This window comes from Syngnathus floridae, chromosome 11 (genome assembly GCF_059516105.1).
Source record: "Syngnathus floridae isolate MCC-2025c chromosome 11, RoL_Sflo_1.0, whole genome shotgun sequence".
Classification (NCBI taxonomy): Eukaryota; Metazoa; Chordata; class Actinopteri; order Syngnathiformes; family Syngnathidae; genus Syngnathus; species Syngnathus floridae.
The window spans coordinates 15,089,412-15,115,634 of NC_142423.1; the positions used below are offsets into that span (position 1 = coordinate 15,089,412).

The window sequence follows — 26,223 nt, forward strand, 5'->3', positions numbered from 1 at the left end:
CAGAAGCCCATCAGGGGCGGGAGGCTTCTGGGTCAGCTGTTCCCAAACATTCTGAAGCCAATGCACGTATGTGACATTAGAAAAATCTCATGGCAGACCACCAACAAAAATGTCACAAAAGGATCATGATTTTGTTGCAATTTAGCCCAAAATATACTTTGTGTGCACAGTCACAGCAGAGACTATTCATGAATAATTGTGCGGCCATCTTGCAGGATGCAAGCGAGCTTCTTGCGGAGGACTTCTGTCACCTTGAGGCCGCTTCTCAAACTTGAAGCACATTTTTGGATACTTTTCTGAAAAGAATGACCTCATAATTCACAAAGAAAAACCCACTACAACTTGGGAATTCAAACCTTTGGCATGCATAACAACTGAAATCTTGGAGCGTGAACTCATGTGGCATATTCATTCATCCGTCAGTCCGTCCGTTTGTTCGTCCACCCGTCCGTCCACTCACTCACTTATCTAACCCCATCCATCCGTCTGTCCATCCATAAATCCATTTTACAAACAGCTTATCCTCATGAGGATATCATTTAGACAAAAGTAGTGCTTTACCGCCACCTTGTGGCTTCTATAGGCAATTAGAAACATTGCTAGGGAGCGTCAAATGGATTTTTTTGCCCTGAAGACAGGAATTGTTTTTTTAAACATGAAAAACTGCTGACTATACTTGCTACTGTTCACCTTCCATTCTATTGTCATACAAATGTCACACTAAAAATGCCCACTTACATGTAGGTTTGATTTCATTTTAATTTTATGACACAATGTTTTTAAAAAAGAAATCGCCTGTACAGGCAATATTTTAAATTGGCAATAATTTGTGCGTATGAGAAACCAATCTTGAGAAGATAATGTTGGCAAATAATATTCACAATAGAGCTGCTTGGCAGCGCTGGATGCACATGACAATTCAGCAGAAGTCATCCAGAATATGTGGCTGCTGCTGCTGGACAAGCTTGATAACCCATGACGCCCCCCCACCCCATTTTTTTGGGTCGCATATTTCTCATCTGCACAGTCTCGTGGCAGAGCAGCTGAAGCTGTAATTGCGTTTCCAAATGTTTGGCTCGCCGAGCGAGCGAGCGCAGCCTGGATCAAAGCTGCGTGTAGATAAGAAGAGAGCGATGGAGATAGATAATGGCCGACTCTTGCCCTGCTACTCTCATATCGCCGATAGGGATTTCATTTTACAAAGATGGCACGGAACGAAAAGATAACTTGCTGATTTGAGGATTGGAGTAGAAATGGAAGCAGACTAGCTTAACTGTCATCTTATCTGGTGACTGCATTGCGGTAGCTCCTTGTCATTTTTATTACAGTCAATGAGTCATGAGAAGTGTTACACAACAAGTTCACTGCAAATTCGTAGCTTTTAAAAAGCAGTCACAAATTCTTAGCAACTAGATGTTGCTAGTAAATAAGTCACATAAGTCTTGAAAACCAAACACATTTTGCCTCGACTTGAGATATTGAATATTAGTCTGATGATGGTTTTGGGAGTGTTGCTCTTCTGTTTGTGTCCGGCAACACCAAAACCACAGTTGGCCCAAGCAGATGAATGAGGATTAATAACACGACTGGTTATTCTTTTAAAGACATTCAATAAGTGGGCCTTTGGCAAGGGAGAAAAAAAAATCTCAAATTTGTCCCGATGGTTGGCATTTCTGTGCTCGGCTTAAGCAGCCGTAATTCATATTCATCCCTCCGAGCCGGTTGACAAACAAGCTCAAAGATTCATTCGGATTAAAAATACAATCTCAGAATAGCCATTTTCCAAAATGATATTTACATTTTATTTATGCAGGGCTAAGTCAATAAAACAGCCCATTGCCTGGTAGATGGAGACAGGATTATCAGGCGATATGTAAGCGCGTTTCGTACGAAATGCAAAAGAAAACAGTCAGATCGGCACGATAGTAATCATAAGACATATATCCAGAAGAAGAAGAAGAAGAAGAAGAAGAAGAGTACATTTTCTTTTACATTAGCTCTACATACATAATGGTGGTATTGTGCTTTGAGAAGACGTCTGCAACAAGAACACAGATACGGAAACAGTTCAACAGCCCCACAACACAAAAGGAGTCCACTCCCCAACATTGTCCCTCCAGGCAGGGATGGGTGGATGCATGGATGGATGGGTGGATGGATGGATGGATGGATGGATGGATGGATGGATGGATGGATGGATGGATGGATGGATGGATGGATGGATGGATGGATGGATGCATGGATGGATGGATGGATGAAAAGAAAAACACAACCAGTGGATGAAAAATGTCTACACACCCTGGTTCAAATGACAGGTCGTTGTGATATTTAAAAAGATATTAAAAACTCGATGCCGTCTCCCATTGAAGAAGTTTCATTATGAGGGTGTGCAACCATATTATTTCATGTATTCTTTACTTCTTCTTTCAATGAATATTTTGTTTTCCAATGTTGTCATGCAGGTCATTTGTCACATTAATGGTAGAGAGTTTGAAAAGGATTGATTTTTATCTCATTTTTTTGATAGCACCAAACATCAAACGGGGGTGTGTCGACTTTTAAGCGATCGACCTTAAGATATGACGTCTGGTAACATTCAAAATGAAAGATCCAAGAAAGTGATGTGAGACGAGAGCAAGAAATGAACTCAACTTCATGCCTACTTAGGTGGGATGACATTCAAAGGCAATTTGGATCTTCCCGTAACACAGCATGGAAGTTTAAAAGGGCCATTGGGATGAGAATTGGTCGGTCGACTTAGAGAGGAAAGGGAAAATGTGACAACATTCAAAAGCAACATACAAAAAGGAACCCTGCAAGAAGATTAACAGGGTTACCCGTCAAAGAGAGCGGCTGCAAGTAAAATGCAAAGCGAGCGTGGCCCTGTTGACTTGGATCACATTCAAAAGCTACAGGGTTCTTACTGTCACTCAGCGAATGGAACCCTGCAAGTTTAAAAAAGGAGCTGGGTTGAACATGAGCATTGAACAAGGGTGAAGGAACTGCCTCTCATTTCACATCATGTACCTTGGCCATTTTTTTGGGATATAACATTCAAAAGCAATCTGTTTGTTGGTGTGAGATACAATAAGGAACCCTGGAAGTTGAACGTTTTCATAACATACGTAGTGGTGCCTTGAGATACGAGTGAACCGACTTTGCAGGTCTTTGGAGATACGAGTTGTCCTCTGATTGTTTGCTTTCATGTTATTGGCTTAATGCGAACACATACTCATGTGAAACGACCTGAAACTCGCATCTTAAGTCATAGCTTATTGAACACAAACAGTGAAGCAACACTTTTGGACAAACAATGTAACAATACCCGGCCGGAGGCATATATTCGTCGTTTGGAAGGAACCGCAGTTTGTTAATCATGACGCGCAAACTGTTCAAATCTCTACCTTCCAAATTCTGGGTAAAGAAGTTATGATTGCCCTCACGAAACAAATGCAACTCGTATCTCAAGGCATCACATTTGAATGTCGGTGCTGTGACGAATGGCTTTGCGAGGGCCACAGAGGCATCTTTTGCCTCATTTATGTACACACGCACACAAATATATGGAGTACATGAGATCTTCCCCCTGCTGAATGAGGCAAACTTGGTACTTTTTGAATAGTATTCATACTGATGCGTACATATATGTATATACCGCATATTTTTAAAAAAAGGAAGGAAAAAAACAACCATTAAGACATGCAAATGGAGAAATATGAGCATGCATTTACAGTACACAGTGAGACCTGAACTTGCCGCCAAGGCTCGCTCGCTCGCTCTGTCAACACATGTCATGATGTCGCTCCATGTGCTGAGCAAAGAGGTCAGACTCTCTGGTATATGAAGGTGGCTGGGTTCTCTTTCTTTTTTGGGGACTCTAGTTGACCTTTCTTGTAAGAAAACGGTTCAAGTCGGCGCCTCCTTTGTGGCAGTGATCCAGAAAGTGAAATCAATTTGAGTCCTGGGTGAAATGGATGTTCCGGGGTGCACTCTCTTGTACGGACAAGCTTGGGGCGACAGTTTTCCTCCCATTTTTCCTTCTGAATTTCGCATACAAAACTGCATTTTGTTTGGCCTTGGCATCAGGTCCTCGCCCTGATACTCTTCCTTGTATGGTTTGGACTTTGGTTGCAATACACGCACGCACGCACTCACTCAGACAAGCTCGGGTCACGTTCGGCTCAGCAGGTGAAGTCCTCGAAGTTTCCCTGGGCCGGATGATGAGGTAGCATGTTGCCCGGGTACGTTGATGGCGTGCGCAGGTTGTCACATGGAGCCTAGCGGGAAGGGGAAAAATAAATAAATAAATAAACACAGGAAAAGGTGGATCAAAAAGTGACATCAGTGTTAATATTAATGAGCGTTTCCCAACTTTGATTATGAAATTCCCGTCTGTCTATACAAATAATACAACGGTTGAACCTCTCATATATATTTTTTTCAGGACGGGTAACTGAATACTATCTGATTTGCGTGTATGGCAGATATCCAATGCATACAAGATTTTGGGAAAAACAACAACAATTTGTTTGAATGCGATATCTGATCCTTCTCTTCTTCTTCTATGCATGCTGCCCAGGACGTTATCTCAAATGTGCTACTTCAGAGCTACAAATGGGAATCATTTCACTCAAACCATGCAATATAAATCCACTTTATGTAGTATTTCCTGCCATTCACCAAATAAAAGTTCACTTGAACTCAAAATAGAAACGCAAGTGAAAACGTGCTTTTGTGTTTGGAATGGCCAATAAAGCTCAAGAGCGGACCTTTAAGGTTCAAATTGAAGGCCAAGGGGTGGAAATCCAAGATTCAATCAATAAAAGTGATGGAAAAAGAAGAGGACCGCCGTTACTTTGCGCTGATTTTCAATTGAAGTGGCTTCTGAAGGCAAACGTGAACTGTCAGCCCCCGCTTCCCCGATTGCAAGCTTTTAATTGTACATTCCCTCCCTGCCTTGATTCGGCTCAATTTGCTCTCACGTCTCATCTACTATCTCTCTCTCTCTCTCTCTCTCTCTCTCCAGGGCATTTGAGCAGCGTTTGCTACCTCTGGTCTACTGACATGGTGCTTGACATCGTCCAAACTCAGCACAGTGCCCCGGTCGTTGTTGTTGCTGCGCCCTTTATGTTTCTTCTTCACGCATCGGCACAGCTTATACTTGATCACCTGAGAAGCCAGGCACAGACAGACAGACAGACGGACGGACGGACAGACAGAAGTGTCATCAGAGCACAAGCCACATTATTTGTATTGAAAGCATCTGGCAGGATGAAATGAGATTTGACGCCGCTGAAAATACGTTTACCCACTGACCATGCAAAGCAAACAAATATACATAGATTTGCTGAAAGCGAAAAGCTTTCAGCACGCAATGGTCCTCTCTGACTAATGAGAGCGGACATTCTGACTCATCTCAAATGTAACAGCTGAAATGTTAATGCATTCCAGACTGTGTGCGTGCGTGCGTGCGCGCGTCAAAAAAAGTACTTTAATGAGAAGTACGATGCATTTGCAGACACCAGGTATGCTAAATTGAGGTATAGACAACATTTATTTGATCATCATTACAGAATAGCACTTTTTATTTCCATACTATTTTGTGCCTTGATGATTGATGGCTGCTTTACCTCGTAGAGGTAGTCAAAGAGTTCGAGGATGGTAAGAATGCTGGCGCCGATAAAGAGGCCCATCTGACCGCCAATGTCACCTGAGAGGCAGAAGGAAAAACATCTACTTCATACAAGCACTCGTAACCTTTCAGAGGTTGTTCCACTAGAAAAGCAGCCAGCCAGCCAGCGTATTGTTTTGGTCCGTCATCCGCTTACCCAGGAGGCCGGCCAGCTCGTAGGCCTTCTTTTGTTCGATGGTCTCGTAGTTAAGGGCTTCAAAGAAGATATCCAGAACCAGAAGGTTATCTCTGCGGACAGACGTGGGCACAAATGAATGCAGTGAGAAGGCCCTTATGGACCACAATGGTGTCAATAACTTGGTGTCGTGAACTAACAAGCGAGTCGGCGCAAGGTCCTTGTGGCTCTGCGTCAAAAATAATAAAACATAAAAGGCTATCAACATGTGGGGCTTGTGCTTCCATTTTGATCAGCCTGCAGTTGTTTTTTCAGTAGAATTACAGTCACAAGACACAATGAGCCGTCAGCGTCAAAAGAGATTCTGAAGTTGACGGCTGAACCAAAGTGACTTGGGGCCAAATGACGACAGTATGATGATGACGCTAATTGGAAGCATTTTCTTCATGACTTTTGCCAAACGCTGAGTTGTTTTCTTATTCATTGCAGGTGGGAAAACGATGGCTGACCGCTCGGACCGCCTCTCTATATACCTACGATCCAGTCTCTTTATTAGCAACATCTTTCACCCTGGCGGTCCCCCTGCTCTACTGCCGGAAGGTAGCGATCAATCGAATAAAGGTGTTTTCTTCTAACTGCAGCTAGGTTGGAGCTTTCACGTTATCTGGCTCTGCCGCACTTTGCATATCGGCAACAAAGAATTTGCCTTTCACATCACTAAGCACGGAAGAGCCAAGCAAGACATGCAGGGGTGGCGGCCCCCCTAAATAATGAATCTCGTTTTCACTCCACAGAGTGGCGAAAGCCACGTGGGAGCTTCTCTCCTACGCGTCTTTGAGACTTCCACGCATGCGTTCCCATCTTGCTAGAGACTTGCCGTTTCCACCAGCGAGTACGACGCAGCCCACATGCATGGATGGAAAATGCTGAAATTTCAGGTTGAACTTCAACTCGACTATAACATTTACAGGGGAACTTCATTTCACCTTCTCTGAACTTTTCAAAGCACTTCTCCAAATGTTGACTGCCTCCTAGCTTATTTTTCTCTCACAAAGAATAAAATGTCAACATTCACAAGGGTGTTTTAATGGTGAATGGAAAAATACATTCGGTGGTCCAATTGGAATTGGTATTGCTCATCATCATGCTGTTCACATGAGATCAAGACATTTTGAGGAAGAGCCTCATTTAGTATTTGTTGCGTGTGCATTTTCTGAAATCATTTGCAAGCAATTGAATTGATGGGTGATGGCAAATGATATAGTATTTAAATGTTTTTGGCATAATAATGTGGTCGGGCATTAATTAGTATGATATTTTTGCTATTCACGGCTGGGCTCAATCTCAATTCCATGCAAATATCCGGAGTTTAGGTTACGCCCCAACAGTTGGCTGATGAATTTGTCCTGATGGCCTGCAAACAGCTGCAGCAGCAGCATCTTTGCATGATGATGGCTTTGAACATTTGCAAGCAGAACTGTCACTGAATATTCCAACTCCACTTTCGGTGTGTTTGCGTGTGCGAGTTTTGACGTTGCCTAAAGCCTGCAATCTTGCCGTCCCTCCCGTGAATATTTTCCTTCATCAGTCCCCGAGGACACTCAAGCGATTAACATCAAAACGAAGGCGGCTGAATTCACAGTGAAGTGAAAGAAAGAAAGAAAGGAGTGATTTTGGGAGCATCTGCTGTAATTATCCTGTCCTGAATTGCTCCACCGAGAACCGTAGATGAAAGATTTAACTGTTACTTCGCCCTCTTCTCGATTTCCTGCGACGACTTCATAACGTGACTGAATCGTTTAAGCGCGGAAACACTCAACGGGTGGCGGAATAATCCAATTCCACTCGTTGTCGTCTTGTCACCTGGGAATAGGAAATGATGCACACTCTGCAGCCAGCAACACAAGACCACCTGCTCTATTATGCACCTTTTATAGAAAATGGTATTTGCTTGTGGACAAACACTGGGTTTCTGGAGTGCCTGCAGTGCCCACCCATCATGTCTGAAATCACACATCTTTTGTGATTGGCCCATTTCAGTCCTTCTGAATTTGGCCACATTATGTGTGACGCAACAGTGGTGTTAACCTTACAAACGATAGCCCATCTGATGAACAGAAGCTTTTAGCAGATCAACGAAAAATCCGCATTGCCTATTCACCAGCTAACAATATACTGACAAGAATATAGCTTGTAGTGAAAAAGAAGAATTGCAAGGCGAGCTCGCCTCACCGGCTCGATCCAATGACATTAGTCCCTTTCTTCAATATATTTCAATATAAGCATTTTTGTTGTCCTCTTTCTGCAGCAACTTGTGTCTTCCTCGATGGATATATTGAAAATACAAAATGTTTTTCAAAATGTTGCTATGGCGGGAGACTTACGCGATGTACTGCTCCGTCTTGTTGAACTTCTTGGCGAGATACTTGGCGGACGCTTTGCTCGGGATCTTGACGAAAGACATCTCTTTACCGTAGCGCGTCAAGTTGCACGGCGTCTCGCACACGCAGTAGTCGTTGTCCCTTTCTACCAGGAAGTCTAGAGAGGGGGGACATGTCAAGCGTGGATTTATCATCACTAACTTCCAATCCTGGCCTCTCCAATATATTGCATGGGATCTCTTATCTCTATAAAAAACAGTTGAGATGTTTTAAAATGGGTGTGTAGGTCGCATGCAGACAAGAGTGGGGCTTCTCTCTTACCCAAGGCTGGGTCTGCACATTCCTTATACTGCTCAGGGGTGCAGTAAGGGGCATCTCCTGCAGAGCAAATTAGAGGACAAGGAATGAAAAACATGAGCAATCTTCAAATTAGGTCAAGTATTTTCTCAGAAGAGAGGACAGTTTGTTTGTTGAGGGCTTCTAATCGTCCCTAGATGTGAATATAATTGGAAATTGTTTTCACTCCATCCAGTATGTGCAATGCGACGAGGTGTGGCGGAGATAGACAGCCTCACCTACAAGCTTAATGAGGACAACCACTATAGAAAATCAATGGATGGATGATTACGTGTCCTTGAAGTCCGACAAAGAAAAGGACACAAAGGACAAAAATGTAGGACATTCGGAACTTTGGTTGTGTGGCGCTTCAGGACAAGATGACCAGTTCTATTGGTATAAAGACACCGTTGATGAGTTTCCTATGCTGCCTATTTTGCTCAGGGTCATCAAAGGTGGAAGGCAAAGTCAATTGCGCAGTGGTTGCCTGCCATACCAATGACTGGCAAACAACTCCGAAAGCGGGAACGGAGCCTTGCGACATTGAACCACTACACTATCAAACCTGAACATACTTTGAGTAGCGGAAAGCTTTTTTTGGCAGCCTTTACTTTGGAAACCTTACACTTCTTCACAGCAATAACCCGTGGTTCACAAAACCCTTTTTTTTTTTTTTTTTTTTATGGTTGCCTTACTCAACTATTGCACAAAGAACTCCAAGAAATCAACACCAGGTAAGAGTAGATTGAACTGTCTTGCAATGATGCATATACTATCTCATATGGGGATGAACTTTGTTTTTATGGGAGGTGGGGAGCTAAGTTGATGATGGAACTAGTCGAGTAAGAAAAAAGATGATTTCTGGTCAAAAGTGCTGCTTTTGCAATCAGCAGTCCGCACCGGGCATGTGGACCATCCTGCAGTTGCAGTTCTCCACCAGGTAGCGCGTCTCGCAGTCAATGCGACAGGCTGTGATGCTGTACGTGCTGAAGAAGTCCGAGTCCATTGGGGTGGCCTTGCAGTCGCCCCACGGAGGCGGCAAATAGGTCAGCTGAGTGACAGAGAGAGAGACCATTTTGTGTCTTGTTAGGATGGATTTAAAGTGCAGTTTAAAGCTGCAAATTAGATGAACTCCTCCCACATGCATTAAACACACACATTAAAATGACTATTAAACACTACTTTGTGAGTATGTACACACACACAAAAAAAATCTGTGGTACAGCATGGAAACAAAGTCACATGGACGTCTTTCGATCATACATGGCACATAGCGGATACGTAGATGCTTGTGAAGCACAAAACGCAGATTGGCTGTACCCGATATGCAAGTTTGATGTCATCAAAACGCATTCATCAATGACATATATTCCAAGAAAACTTTAGGATTACCAAGTCGATTGGGCCACGACTCTAATGAACAAACTGGCCAACAGTGTCATGCTCCGTACCACAACTTTGCAGACACGCCAAAGCCAGTGACAAGAACAGTAAATAAATACTCCAAGTGTGGGCCAAAAACCATCTCACTCAGATTAATGTAGTCGTATATCAAATGATGGAACATATTTATGACTTGTCTAGCAGAGTGATCACATTTTTATGAATCTCTGCTCATCCAGCGTGTGTGTGTGCGTGATCACAGTGACCATCAGTCTCTTTTACAGGAATGACTTGATGGAGGTATCAACACAGGTAATGACAAGCACCGAATAAATGTGTCCAACTTAACGTCTTCTTTATCGTAACACCGTGACACAAGCCGTTACGCTCTGCTATTCATCCATTCTATTTACCTAGCACGCTAAATAGCTATCGTGGCGGGATGGCTGGATGGCTGGAACTCATCTAACTGATTACAAAGGCCGTCGTCGAATTAAAACACTTCCAGAAGCAAATGCATCAAAATGATCTACTTTATCCATATAATCTATAACTGTTTCTATATAATTTCATACATATACATTTTAAAATTTGAGCTCCATACAAAAAGGTGAATTACTGCAAACTCACAAGAACCGTGTTCTCGGTGTGGTTGCAAAGAAAAATCACGTAAGTGTTTTCTATTTTGCATGCCATTAAATATTAACACTAATTAATTACACTTCAGCCGCCTGACTGTGTGACGCATTCAATGAAGTAGGAGGACATAAACAACCTCTGTGTGTGCCTCCATCTCATGGCTTCAAACAATTCATCCGGCGGCAGTAAATTACAAGGTGCCGTGTGATTTATAATTTGGTATTCAAAGTCCCATGTGGGATTACAGTGGGCCACATTCCAGAAAATATGCATGAAATGTAATCAGCGCTGGGTCAATGTCTTGTTTTCCAAACAAGGACTTTTTGTTTTGTCTCAGTTCATCGGAATTAAACCTTTAATAATGATGTCCACTTACGATGTGGGAATTGATATTTAGCTCCCAGAGTGTGCTGACAAAGCAGGTGTTTAGAGATGAAAAATACTATCTCCGAGTATCAATTTTCTGATTGACCATAAGTGTTTATTCCAGGTAAATGAAGTACAACCATACAATTGAGCAAACGTGCTGATACGATGAGTTTCTGAAAGGAAACGCAGGCGCCAATTAAGCCGTGTTGTATTGACATCACCATTTGCAGCGTGGTGTTTTATTGTCATGATCTTTTCGCAGTCAGGTCGTCCAAAGTGAGAAGCTAATTATCTTCCGCACTCGCACCGCGGAATGTAAACAAGTCTCAAGTCACAAGAGTACTTTTCAATGGCAATCAATGGGTGCCGTTTTGATAGCGGTTATTAATGCAATCCTTATCCGGGGCTCATAGCTGATGGTTAAGGCGGCAGCGCTGACGTGGCCTTTTCACAGTGAGTCAACCGTATAATTCCGCTGCATCGAGCGCGACGGAAAAAGGACATTTTTACACCGACAAGCTCCCCCTTTCATTTCACGAGACGGTTCGGATCATCCTTACGGTTGGCTACGAGCCCCGTGGGTTTGGAACCCGCCGCAATTTGGATCATAAAACACCCCAAAAATAAGAAATATAGAGGAGGAAGGAATTAAAGCAACAAAAGGGGAGACTTTCTGCCAAAGTGACTTTTTAATGTCTTCTCTACAAATAGTTGGTCGTGGGAGGAGTCTGATAAGGCTATGGAGAATGACAACTTGGAGGAAAATGGAATCTAACAACAGAGCACCACTCACACTGCATATCATGGAGATGCTCTGGAAATTGTGATTCAATGGGGAGAATACTTTGAAGACCTCGATTCCACAGTCTTTTGAGTCTGGAGACTCGAAGGTGGGCTCTCATATCTCTGGGGTTGATTCAGTTCAAATGTGGGTGGTGGCGGAATCCACCCAGATTTCATAAAAGACTTTCCTGGTGGACACACCTCCGCAGCGCCTCTGGATTGCCACGTGTTCCGGCTCGGGCAGCCGGTTGGGTTGCCGGCTCCAGTTCAGTTCGGAAGGTGCCGATCACTTTGATTGACATTTTGCACTCGTACGCCAGAGTTTTGTGGAAGGCAGGATGATACAGGGTTGCTGTGGCAACACCATCTATGCTATTCTACTTCTTGTACCATGATACCATGAATTTTGTGGAGGGAGGGGGGTGCAATTACAAACTGCTGCTTCAAGGTATTGATGTACAGTGGCTAGCTTGCTTTTTATTTCAATTTTTTCATCTTTTGTTCCCACATGTTCACTTTCGTGCACGATTTGCACAGCGAGACAGACACAGTTGCCACACTGATGAAAAGTATATCAGAAACAATGGTTCTTTGCTTTTTCTCATTTGTTCAGTTTGAAATGCTCCCTCACTGCCTGACAGCCAGCAATTGTATTGAATTAGATTTAATAAGTGTAAAATACCACCTTGTGCAGCTCTAAATATGCTTGAAATGCCTTTGGCTTGTAATTAAAGCCACGGAGAGTATGAGCGCATGTTAAATGCAAAACGTCTTATGCGATTTGGGGAACGAGCTGAACGACTCAAACAGATGGTTGTGTGGCAAGGGAGGTTGAGGGCGTGCAAGGCGCTGCGATGGATTCTGGGACCCCCGCCAGGCTCGCCGTCTGTCTGATGAGTTGCGTCCCAAAAAGAATCCTGAAATTGATCACCGCTGTAATGGCTGGGACAATAAACTGCTTGATGTGGCTGATAAAATAGGTCCATCTCTGCCAAAAGGTCGAATGACTCATTTGATTGAAAATCCTGCGGAACGGCTGCGGGGTCACCGCCTCACTTTGCCCCAAATGCAAGCGGACGCAAACAAGCTCACAAACAAGACAAAGTGACAACTTGAGAATAGTTTCACCAAGTGTCTCTCAAACAAACAAAGCAAAACCCCAAATCTGGCTATGAAACTAACAAAGTATCAAATAGACACACCAACCAATTGATTGACTACCCAACAACAGCTGGTGAAATAAGTAGCTCATAAATAAAAAGATAAAACTGCTAAACCAAGCAGACATGATCCTATTTCTCATCTCAGGCAAGACTTACCCGTTGTTCCTGACAGGAAACAAAGGTCTGGAAGCCTGGCGCCACCCCAAATCCCAGCTGATCGATGAACGGCGGCTCGTCCTGCGTGTGGATCTGAACCTTGATGCCTGCTTCGAACGAGGTCTCGTCTGTTCAAACGCAACAGCATTGACACATTTTGGAACTCGCTCCACACAAAAGGTAGATCTTATTCAAAAGCGCACCCTCGATTTTTCTGAAAATGAAAGGCTTTTAAGTGCGCACATACGGTAACGTTCTTATACGGTTCTAGCACATAAGTGCCAATGTTGGGCTCACTTTACCCTGCCTTGAGAGCGTTTTGGGATAGTGACTTGTGGTATATTCACATTTTAATCTATTAATACATGCACTTATGAACCTTTTTAGGGAGCAGTTTCAATGACTATTTGCGGCATTGCTTGGCTCCCTTTACTCCACTTCCATTTGACAGCCTCATTGGGACAATGCATATACGTATATCACTTGTTTGAGCATTTTTTTATGGAGACATTTATAGCAAGAAGCACTGCACTGTGGATCTTTATTTATTTGTTGACTGCTACGAGCAGCTGAGATTCATTCATGTGTAGGATGTCTGCTTCCTGCTGCATTTTCAGCATCACTTGATGTTCCTTATTGCCTTTGAAAGAAGTGTCAGGCTACTTTCAATAATAGTGCTCGGCCACTTGGGCTGATATCATTATGTACAATATATATATATAGGTATATAAATATACACAGCAACATTCTGAGTTTCCGAACGGTCAACACTCGGAGCATATCTGGCAAAGTAAGCGAATGACCAAGCCAGGCAATTCATGAGAGCTGGACTATCCATGGATGAGGCTGTCTCCTCTATTGATTGTCTGATGAATAGCGCGCAACAACTGATCAAGTTGTAGTGCAATGCAATCCAGTGATCCATTTGTCTCCATTTAGTCAACACATTGAATGAAAACAGCTTGTGCAAACATTTTCTGATTTTAGGGAGCAAGTGCAATTAACACTATCGCTAACTAACAAGACCAGACGGAAGAAAGACATCAGCTATTCCGTTTGGTCCTCGATTAATCGGCCACAGCTGCAGTCTCAAAATGCAACTTCACTTCAAATATGATATGCTATTTGGAAAAACATGAACGTCAAATGGTTGTTGAGTCAAGGTTACCACTTGCATTGCACCGTGCGACTCTCCATCGAGATCTGCCTTTTGAACGATGCTTCCTTAGCCTAATTGCTCTAAAACGTGACACCGTGTAAACTGTCATTATCTGAACAGCATTGCACTACAATGCTCAGAATATTTTTTAAAGGGAAAAATGGCTGTAATTATGACACTGGAATCATTTTGAATCAGCCATTGGAGGGTGTGACCCATTTGATCAGACCTCCTGCAGTGATGTGATTTTTCGGAGGCGTACTCTTACCCGTCTCTCCCCACACGGGCAAGTATTCGTCCTGTTGGATGTCGAGCATCAGCTCCAGACCGTTGCCCATGCCGCCCTTCATGGTCAACAGCAAAGGCCGACCATCCTGGCCCGAGTTGAAGGTGTAGCACTTTCCGTAGCGTGTGAAGATCTGACAAAGACAAAATAAACTGGATGTATACATTGTGAATCCGTATAAAGCAACAAAGGCTACATATATGTTCTAGTGGCCACCGTGAAAAGCTCGGCTGTGATCTTTTGACCGAACCATGCCTGCCAGTCAACTAATGGATCTATAATTGAATGTATCGGACATTAGGAAATGAAAAGCCATGGCCTGCATCCAGCCTCTTATAACGGCATCCACTCTCACAAACTCGTCGGTTAACCTTCATGTTGACATTCACATGGAGTAAAAACAAATCAAAGTCTCTCATTCAGTGGTGCGCCCTGGAGAAGCAGACCAAAATGTCCCCCGGTATTGCTATTTCAAACTCAATTGGATGGACAAGACCGAATACATCAAATACCCTGGTCTGAAATCCAACAGGAAGGTATCCATTTTGCTTTGAAGCAACCATTCAGGCAAATTCAAGAGGTGGAACTCCTGTCAAATGGTTGAAAACGTATTTCAGACAGATTGCTGTTTGATGATCATTTAGGATTCGTGGTAAAAATGGACGCTGCCCATCCTTCCTGCATCTGTACAAACCTCAAAGTAACGCTGCTTAATCACAAACTGCTCCAATGTCAAAAACGGCACATTTAAAAAACGCTTTCATAGATTACCCTCTAAGGACACTCGAGAGCGCTTGAGACAGAATTCAGAAAGAAAATATACGAGTCATACATAACCTTTCAAGTGGATTCGGAGTGTCTGCACCACGCTGACTCTTTGGGGGGACACAAAATTGATTTGAACATCCTTCAAAAGGCTCCCCTCACCTTCATCATATCGTGCTTCATCATCGCCCGCCCTTTGCGATATCGCGCCAGGATATCTGCTAGCACCTCAGCTGCTAATTATGTTTTACAACGGGATGAGCGCAATGAAAAGCGGCTGCCATCCCGAACAAACGGCTCATTTGTTTAACAAGCAAACAATTATCAAGGACAATAATGCTGCTGCTGCTGCTGCTGCTGCTGCTGCTGCTTTTGTCAAAAAGACAGAAAGAGACATCTTGGGGCCCTTCACCGTTCAATTATGAGTCAGGGGCTACAATTCAATTTGATCATAAAATGATTATTGACAAGATTAGAAATGCTGGAAAATGCGTGCAATAGAGTAAACAATATAGAATCCCCCGAAATGCTTTACTAAAATAAAAGATAAAAGGCAGCATTGGGTTTATAAAAAAAAAAAAAAAAAAGCTTCTGGTGTGGCTTTTAAATAGATTCATTTTGAAAGTGCTTTCAACATGCAATTGCTACCCCAAAAAACCTCAAATGGGCTTAGCTAGTGAGTGTTGTGCCAATCCATCCATCCATCCATCCATCCATCCATCCATCCATCCATCCATCCATCCATCCATCCATCCATCCATCCATCCATCCATCCATCCATCCATCCATCCATCCATCCATCCATCCATCCATCCATCCATCCATCCATCCATCCATCCATCCATCCATCCATCCACCCACCCACCCATCATCAACATTGGCTCCAACACATGCAGCAGTGCCCGAGATCCCTCATTTTCCAACAATCTTTGGCAATAATTGCAAAAGTCTTTTCACACGACGGACATGCGTGCTTTTAAATTAGAAGGAACTTTTGGCGGCAAGGGCGGTCATACACGTTTGTTGACCATCCAAATACTAAGGAAGGAAAGACCTTTTTTTCATTTCTGGAATCATCTTAAACATGCAAGAAAACCTTTTCTGTGCAATTAATGAAAGTTTCATTTGGTCTTATTTATCCCCTTGAGAGAATTTAGCGCACAGCATCATCTTTGCTGCCATAACAGATACATTTAACCCACTGTGGTTAAGAAAGAAAGCATTATCCGTATCCCGGTCGGCACACGTCGATAACTTCAGGGTAAGCCCGAGTTGCTGTGGTTACCGTCTGCATTGAGTCAAGTGTAGCAGCACAAGTAGTGGGAACCCGCGCTGACCTTGGGACTTTGTCGAGGTTTCTTCGCAACACGTCTGCCTATTGAGTCAAAGCAGAGTAGTTGTTTTTTCGAAAAAAAAAAAAAAAAAAAAATCAAACCAAAGGAGTGTGTGATATGCCTCAAACCAAAAAGGTGATATCCAAAGAAAATTAAGAATCGAGTTGGCGCTCGTGTCTACTTAGCAGAAAAGTAGAGCAAATATTTGTAATCCCTAAGAATCCCATATTGCAGTCACATTGCACGTTCGCCCTTCATCTATCAGATGGAGCCCCACAGTGCAAAAAAAAAACATCGACCCATTTGCATCCTTGCAAAATAAATAAGTAAATAGAGAGCTCAATAAACAAATAAATGAGGGGATCAATAAAGTACCTACCTACACGAACGAATGAATAAATAAAATAAACAGATAGATAAAACGTATCATCTTGGCTAAATAATTGACAGAGTGACAGCCTGAGAGTGTTGAGAGCGTGCGCCCTGGGCAATCGATCGGTCTCTCTGTGAGCGCCACTCGGAGACATAAAGTTGCCAAGGAACCACGATCCCTGTGTCTTAGCACTTAGGAAAAAAACAAAAAACAAAAACTGTTACATAAAAGAAAAACACCCCGAGAGAACATATGACGGTGCCTAGCTGTGGGTGTCAGTTCATCCGGTGTAATGCACCCAGTTGCGCCAATAAATCAGATCAAGGCATTTCATGTTTTATTTTCAATTTGAAAACATTTGATACGGATTAGACGTATGCCCATTTTCAGGGCGTTGTCCTCTCTCATGCAAAGAGAGAGATCCTCTTCCACTGTTAAATTTCAAGTGGGGTGGCTACTCCAAGCTCCAAAAAAAGAGAATCCATAAAACATGTAAACTTGTATTACCACTGGTGGAGAAAAGCACTTCATGACCAAGCTCCCGAATAACACCGAGATCCCAGAATGTGGCACTCCAATTTGTTTTGTACTCATCATGTCTATTCCCCTTTCCATTCCTCCAAACCATAAAGATCCGACAACTGTTTTACAAGATGATTATCAGAATAAATTTACGACTACATTTCCTAATTTCATTGTTAAAAAAAAAAAAAAGATAATAAACATGAAGTTATTGACGAGCAGCTCAGCAATGAATCACACTTTTGGAATTTCCCACAGGAGCCATGGGAGGAAAACAGGGCCGTTAAATAGAATGAATATTACACTTTTATTTATAAGGTTGTTAAAAGACCTCGAAAAGCACCACCACAGTTGAATGCTAATGTTGGGCAAAAAAATAAATAAACGCAAACACCGTAAACTTTTAAGATGATAAGCAGTGCCTATCAGTGATTAACGGTGGACCTTATTTTAAACTTGCAATTTCTCTTCTGGGACTTCACCAGAGTGGAGCGCAAAGTTCAAAACAACCCTAAAAGTCATGCCTCTGCTCGTACACTGTGCGTGCTCTCAAAAACAACTGCGTTCCCTTTTGGCCGCCCATCCCAAGGACTTTGGCCTACTTGGGAAAGTTCTTGTGCGGCATCTGGTGCCTGCCGTATTTGCTAACAAGCGTTACTATCATGCATGTGAAAATGGAGATTCAGCTGGGAACCCGTGTTAACAAAAGCATCATGAAACAGCACTTGTGCAAAACAATGGATATGCCACTTACGCTGAGCAGTTTTTCCCAATGTGATCAAAGCTAAATACATATCATGTTAAAATATGCAATGATAATGTGATCAATTTGCCGGAAGTCAGCCAGGAGAGGCTCGAGTTGACCTCCAATCTTAATAAGGACAAGTGCAATTGAAAACAAATGGATAATGGAGGTCAGTCCAAATGAAACTGTTTTGAAGCATGTGATACTATTTGTGGAGTAGCAATCGGAAATACGTATCACAGGAAAGATACTTAGTCTGTCAAATGAGCACACAAAGCAATCAAGCACCGCGATGTCCAGATTTGAAGTCATCTGATGAATTGAGCCTTTCGATTTGATGACCTGTTGAGAGCAAATCGTCACCCTCGTCTATTTATGCAAACAAATCTAATGCCATTTTCCTTATTAAAAACACATCACAAGATTCAGGTTGCATATTTTGGTAAGGAAGAATTTGATGACGGTAAGCTCAACATTTCTTCTGGGACTACTCGTAAAGAACGTCACCTTTGTAAAGAAATAAACAAAACAACTCATTTCCGTCCTGCACAACTTGACCACACCCGTGATGCTCGTGTGACCGGATTGGTTGCTCAGCCCCTACAAAGGTGTACTTAAAAAACAACAACGTACCCTATGGGGTCTCTCCGTCTTCATATACTAGCATGGCTGAATACAGACGGGAAATCATCCATCAAAGAGAGGCAGTAGCCGCAAAGCAACTAGGGAATGAATAGAATTCAGTTACCTAGGTCTTAAACACAAAAACAGGGACAGCGGCACCGTGCAATGGGCATGTTCTAGGAAACAGCTTCCAGCAAATCACATTTACAGGCCCCCCTTCCCCGCCGTCTGGGCGCTCTACTCAATACATCCTGAAAACTACATGACGGAAAAAGGGGAGCATACGTCCTCTTCAAATGGCTCGTCTCTCAAGTGCGACTGACTATTTTATTCAGACAGCTTGTCTCGCACGCCCGGAGGCCACGCAGGCTTCATCGATTATCAATGGAGCCCCCCAAAACATGGCCCCCTCCTCTGTTTAGGTTGGGTTTCAAAGTAGGGTTAGGGCTTGGGTTAGGACAAGCGTTAGGGTTCGGGTTAGGGCTAGGGTTAAGGTTAGGGCTAGAGTTAGGGTTAGTGCTTGGGCTAGGGTTAGGGTTTCAAAGTAGTTTTAAAACTAGGGTTAGGGTGTCAAAGTAGGGTTTAAAACTAGGGTTAGGGGTTCCACACAAGATTTTAACTAGAGTTGGGATTTCATAGTGACGTTTAAATAATGGCTGAGGTGGAAGAATCAAAGGCTATTTCTCACGAACAATGGACAGCAACAGGTTGCTGTTGGATGAAAAGAAAGAAAGAAAAAGAAAGAAAGAAAGAAATCCATCTATTTTCAAGAAAGGACTTTGTGGTCACACTCACGGTACTAAAATTGCGCGGGCCGCACATCTCTCCCTGGTAGCGACAGTACAAGAGCATTTCCTCCAACTGGTGGCCCAGCCGGTCCAGCAGCTGCCTCATGGACGGCTGCGACTCCCGCGGGGGAGGCAGAAAGTGGTTGAAGTCCAGGATGCGGGAGAGCGGCGACCAAGGCGGCTCGGTGCGCTGCTGCGACCAAGGCGCCGCCAAAGCTTCCCTGGCTGCCGGGGACACCTGCCAATTCCTCCCCAGGAGCCCCAGCCACCTTCCGGCGCTGAAGATGTCCGTCTTCTTCATGCGCCTGGGCAAGAGCAGGTTCTGGTTGCAGATGGTGACGGCGGGGAAGACCAGCCGCTTGGCGTACACCATGTGCGCCTTGGTGTACACGGGCGACGAGAGCAGGTAGCGCACGCGGTTGGACGACCAGGCGAGCAGCAGAGCCACGGCCGCCACCAACGCCAGCAGCCAGGCCACCCGGCGCGGGTAAGAGCCTCCGCCGCCGCCACCGCCGCCACCGAAGACGTGCCTCAGGCCGTGCAGGGTGCTGTGCTTGACGAAAAGCTTGCCCGCGTCGGCTAGGGAGCCCGGACTCTTCACTTTGGAGGCGGACGAATCGCATTGGCACATCTTTTCTTCTTTTGGGTGCGTGCGTGCGTCCCCGAAACGCTGGGGCTGATGTGACGAGTGTGCTCGTGCGCAACCAGCGCTCGAATGCGCGCACTCGAATGGACGGATGGACAGATGGATGCTGAAGCGCACAGACTGACTGTGTAGAGCAACACGAGAGAGAGAGAGAGAGAGAGAGAGAGAGAGAGAGAGAGAGAGAGAGAGAGAGAGAGAGAGAGAGAGAGAGAGAGAGAGAGAGAGAGGGAGAGCTGCAGCTTGTGCAGAGGAGTTCGTTTATTTTCAGCTTGCCACCTACACTATGGGAGTTTTTAAAAGAAAAAGAAGAAAAATGGATTGCAAGTCCACTCCATGACGAGACACATAAATAACACGCGGAGAAAACAAAACTGCACATCGCTGCATAGTTGAGCTCCTATTGGTATTTTATTTTGGAGTTTGCCAAAAATTCACCTACTTGCAGTTTTCTGCTCTTATCGCATCACTTTAAAATACCACAAGATTTACTAGATAACAAGGGAAGTACAATATAATGGTGTCTTGACTTACTTTGTGAGTGACAAGCTGTTGCCTGTTGTTTTTTTTTTTTTCACATTTTCATAGTTTTGGAGAAATGATCAAAGATGCCTATGCTTAAATCAAAATAGGACCATTATTGAGAAAATACAAAAAGGACATTTCTTTAAACAAAAAAAAGCTTACGCATGCAGCGTCATTGACAACAGGTTTTAATTGTCTCAAAGCTAAGGCACAAAGGAGTAATTGCATTTTTTATTGGCGGGGGCATGCTTGCCTCCTTGTTCCCTAAGACATGATTCATGGCAAGTGACTTTGGACAGCACCAAGCTATAGGTTTCAAAACAACTTTTCTTCACCTGTTGAGGAAAGTCAAGAAAAGCCTTCAAAGGGTTGTGTGGGGACCGACTCAGGGCAGCCAGCCGCACACTGAGCAACGCGCTCAAACGTGACTGAACTGAACAATCATGAAGCAATTAGGATCGGCCGCTCTCTGACACGCTGCAACGGGAAAACCTTTGAACTCTGGAGTTTTTATTGGAAAACGTTTTGATGTGCTGTGCTGTATTTTATTATTACTATTATTACTATTTTTTTATTGAACCGCAAACACGGCAATTGTCTAAGAGAAAATGGATTGCCCTATTTGAGAGGAAATAGGCGAGATTAAAAGACAGTATGGGAAGGCTGCTCGGGGCTGCCAATCATTGACTTTTACTCGGCGGCAGAGACTCTCCACGCTTGGCTTTTTTCGCCGCAGGCGCATAGGAAATGATATATCGTCAAATTCATGTGTTTTGACACATCCATACTAATAGTCCATCCCTATTGCGGCTGTTATTTAACCAATTTAAAGTCATGAAAACAAAGTGACAACAAATACGCTTTTGAATGCAACTCATGTCAGAAAAGTGTTGCAAAAACAATGTTTTCTCCCACCTTCTTTTAACTGACACATCAGACGAGTTTGTCGTAGTTAGATAAAACTGTTCCTTGCCGCTGGCCGCATTTTTTGTCGTCCTGCTACGCCGCTAAATTAGCAGGAAGCGAGATCGAAGGGTTCAAGGAAAGGAACTTGATGGTCCACTGACAGACAACCAGAGTTCAAGGGCAGGTGAAAGGGTTGACTATAAAAATGGAAAATACGTAGCAGGCATGTGGCAAAGCTTCAAGGGCGGCCAACAAGGGCGCAAAGGCAGGCTGCGAGCAGACCCAGCAAGGAATTTGCAGGAGTTTGTGCAACCATCGCGCCCTCAGGGAGTTTTTACTAAGTGGTGCTTCATGCTCGGGTGGTTGCTCATCGTCTAAAATGTGTTCCAACGGGAGCTGGGCGCCATGCGGCAGCCTAGCGACTCTTGAACTCCCCCAACCACTCGGTGTGGACTTGCAAGTCTCCGCTGTGAAGTGTTGCGTGGCCGTGGGGAAAAGGGCTGCAAAGAAAAGTGTTTGGAAAAGAAGCGGCGGAATAACTAGGCCCTCCTGAATATACCAACGTCACACAAAAGTTCACAGAAGAAGACAAGGTCAGTCGTGCTCGTTAGGATATTCCTTTTGTGTTAACGCGCCTTGCCTTGTCTTCAGGGATCTGCTGGCAGATGTCAACAACGCATCAACGCTTCGATTGGCCAGCGGCACGTAGTGACAACGGTGCCGTAGATTTGGACAGAAACATCAGCAAAAGAAAAGACTCGCCATGGAGAAAAATGCTCCGAGAATGTCATTTCCATTTGATGCTTGAGCTACTTTGACTTCTTCCCACATTTCAACAACATGCATGTTAGAACAATTGTCCACAGTGGTAGACTTGGACTGCTTGGTGTCCAGAAGCAGTTCTACCTTTTGACATATACGTAGTAGATGCATCTGAAGGAATGAATGTTTATGTCCATAGTTACGTTTAAAAGCGATACGCATTATTCACATTGACTAGACAGGAACATGTTTTGAATGAAGCCAATTGCTAGCATGTCATTTCGAAATCATTGGGATGCTTGCTCATGCAATATTTATTTTTAGATGTTTTATCACCTGTAATGTTAATGATCTAAATGAGATAAAAAGTCCACCATAAAACATTTCAGCCTTTGCAGTCAATCCATTAAATGATTTAATTACCGAAATAAATGAACATTTCCACTCTATCCAAATCTGTCGTACATCCACTTCCATTATTTGTACAATTTCCTACTGGCGTACACGTCCTTTCTTTTCTCTGCATTTGTTGAGTGCAGGTCGATGTTTGCGGTCCCTGTCTAATGAGTTGGCCCTTCGCTTGGAGTAACCAGAGATTCGCCACTCACCAGCAATTTCATTTCATGTTTCAGGGGTCACGTAGGATTTAGATGATTACTGTGTCAGCCTTAATGTTCCTTTGGAGGACAATTAAGTCCCGAGCCAGTGTTTTATTACACTTGGATGTCAGTAGGAAATGGTAGCTTGACAGATAATGGAAATGTCTTCATCTAATTGGAATTGATTATTAATTCAATGTCCGTTATGTTATTTACCTGCTTGTTAGCTTAATAGTAGACTTGTTTGCATAGAGTACACTTAGACTTTAAAAATGTGACGGTGGTACCTATTGGACACACTATGCATGCAGTTAATGAATCAAAGTGTCAGAGCAGGTCTGGAGCGCAGTTGCACCACGTTGCCTTCTTTTCATCGCCTGCTTGGTGTAACTTTATTGGAAATGGTGATAGTCACTCCCAAGAAATTTCCTTGATCTAATATTGAATACATTCTGACGGTTCTCTCAGTAATTAAACATTCATGACCCTATTTAAAGCACAGAAAAAAGACAGGGAGGTAGCGCAGACTGGGGATTTGAGATAAGCTTTTTTTTTTATATAGACATACATATATAGATGATAAAATGCACAAGACATAGATAGCAAAAGCCTGCTGAAACACGACACATGAAAGCAACCAAGTGACAGTCACTGGTAGCGGCTTCAAAAGCCTGTCAAAACTGCACAAAAGCCGAAAAGCAGGCAATGGATCAAAATCAGCATTATTCACGAAGCAATGACACGATTTGAATACAGCATCTATTGTGATGCCAGTGTTCATTTACTACACAACTGAAATTTGAAAAGAAGGAAGAATGTGACCTAGTCTAGTAAAGTCCTCATTACACCAAATATTTGCTCATATCAATCACTTGTAGGCCCAAAATCCAAAACAAATGGGCGCTTTGGCTCAATAAATAAATCCGCTTTTCTATTGGAATGTAACATACAGTCACGCAAGACAGAATGAAACTATGCCTGGCCTGTTTGCCCACAGAGAAGCAGGTGGTGCTTGGCAGGAACCATTTGAGGAGATAATTACATCCATAATGTGTCGCCAGCCATAAGTGTCACCCCCCCCCCTCGCACAAAAACAGAAATACATGTCCAGACGAGAAGTGCATAAGCCATTCCTTTACCACGACAACAATGCCAGGGTGAGCAAGAGTCGAGCCGAGGTGCAACGAGCCGCAGGGATTCACATAAAGGCTTCTCGACAAATTCTCGTCCTTGGATCGTCTAAATGAAAGTGTTGCGGTTACAACAGAACATGGGCTTTTTCTAATAAGCAGATTGAGTTGAATAGCTCAGCCGCTGTCAAAGGGGAATGAGGTTCTTTTGTCACAAGCTCGGCACAACCGCAAGGAAATGAGCAGGGGCACGGCCCGTGTGAAATTCAGGTCCACTTTATGATCATGATGTGGGGATTTGACCTTACCACGAGAGAACACCATCATCATTTAGGCTTTCTTAAAAACTCGCTAACCTCTGTGGAAGACATACACGTAGTCCAGCCTACCAATATTCTCGCACAAATTTAGAATGAGATTGCACCGACAAAAAGCCTCACTCTTGCCTATGCGAGCAAAAATGCAGTGCCCACATCGTGCATTTTTGGATTCAAAATATAAACTCCAAACTCAAATGGAATTAAAAGAATATTTACATAAATAATGTAAAATTATAATCAACAAAATACTAAATACAATAAAACAGAATAAAAGGTACCACACAGAAAAAGAAGAAGAAAATTGAATAGATTAAAAATGAAACAGATGAAAGCAGAAAGATATATTTTTTTAAATATATTGAAATAAAGTAAATTTAAAATTTTCATTCATCTGAAAAGGTCGAAAAGGTCTTTCCATTTACAACCATGCATGCGTGCGCGCGCGCAAGGACGGATGCAGGGAAACTCTGGATGATGCCGACAATTCATCCAGGCAGCGTCGACCAGGGAACGTCTGGGATTTGTGATAAATGACGTCAACTACTCAGTCCCTGCAGGGCTCACGCTTCTAGAATGAATGGATGGTTCTCTGCAAAATAAACACTCCTCTTTCCGTTTGATGTTTACTGATGGAGTCAGTCTTTTTATTGCAACCTTTGGACAGGTGATGTTGATGCACTACTTAAGTAGACGATAGTCTAGGAAAATTGCAATGCTCTCTCACTTCCTTTTTTGAAATCAAAACAGTCAAGATTATACGCTGCAGAGACCGTATACATCATGTGTAGTCAATTCAATTGTATTTTGAAGAAGCTATAAAACGCAGTCATTATTTTCTCTGCTGGCACATGCACTTGTTGCTAGGATGGAATTGGCAAGCTGCTCCTGCCTGCCTGCCTGCCTGCAAGAGGTGTCCTTCAGACTTCCATTGTATTCACTAAGAAGACCATGTCACTTGATTCTTTCCATTTGATTATGATGGAGTCGACTTGTTAATTTGCTTGGCTGCTTAACACCCCCTAACGAGCTGAGAAGCCGTCACCTCTATTATTGCTGTTCCAAATGTGCAGTCTGTCCTACTGACTAATGACATGAATCAGTCTTATTTAGCTTTGCAGCACTTGTTTTTGATGTTTTTGCTGCTCCATCAAAGGAAAGGGGATTGAAGATTATCAGCAGCTCAGGGAAAACCTGCTCGGACACATTTACATTCACTTGCATCACTTGACTGGTTGAACAACACAAACTTATTAGCATGCAATATGTTTCTTTAAATCTCAACTGAGAGATGCTTATGTACATCAAAGAAGCATAAGAAAAGTGTGTGTGTATCCAGGTAAACGAGTCACATTGATTTGATAAATTACTCCGGTATGTAAAATCCCTAAAATAAATAAATTAAAAATGAATACAAAAAAATCGGAAAAAAATAATGAAAAACAAGGAGGATAAACAAAAACAAAAATATAACAAAATGCAATAAAAATGAATGACTTAATACCGATTTAATAAGCTTTGTGTGCACTTTATGAAGCTTGACTTTTTGGATAGAAGAAAATTCCCTTACATCATATTCATAATATCAGTTCACCAGATTGACTTGAGTTCAAATGTCAAAAAGAAACTCGTGGGGTCCAATTTGAAAAGTCATTCACGTGGTTCTTTTTCTAAAATCCGAAAAACGGGAAGGCTTCAATTCAAAACTATTTTCTGTCCTTTGGCTAG

The 26,223-nt window shown here is 43.1% G+C and overlaps 1 protein-coding gene across 4 annotated transcripts in view; it reads right to left on the minus strand.

The window, feature by feature from the left end:
- Nucleotides 1-1,774: 1,774 nt before the first annotated feature.
- LOC148391391 (acid-sensing ion channel 1) overlaps nt 1,775-26,223 on the minus strand; it is a 77,484-nt gene continuing 53,035 nt past the window's right edge. The window contains exons 1-10 of one of the 4 annotated variants that reach the window (XM_088390709.1): nt 19,621-20,336; nt 14,445-14,595; nt 13,018-13,145; nt 9,425-9,575; nt 8,510-8,566; nt 8,192-8,345; nt 5,829-5,920; nt 5,631-5,710; nt 5,050-5,169; nt 1,775-4,277 (exon numbers count right to left, since the gene is read on the minus strand). In XM_088390709.1, the coding sequence (XP_088246835.1) occupies nt 4,182-4,277; nt 5,050-5,169; nt 5,631-5,710; nt 5,829-5,920; nt 8,192-8,345; nt 8,510-8,566; nt 9,425-9,575; nt 13,018-13,145; nt 14,445-14,595; nt 19,621-20,244 (1,653 nt within the window). In that variant the 5' untranslated portion in view covers nt 20,245-20,336 and the 3' untranslated portion in view covers nt 1,775-4,181. Of the gene's footprint in view, nt 4,278-5,049; nt 5,170-5,630; nt 5,711-5,828; nt 5,921-8,191; nt 8,346-8,509; nt 8,567-9,424; nt 9,576-13,017; nt 13,146-14,444; nt 14,596-19,620; nt 20,337-26,223 lie in introns of those variants that run through there. The other 3 variants (XM_088390710.1, XM_088390711.1, XM_088390712.1) reach the window with 3 other exon arrangements.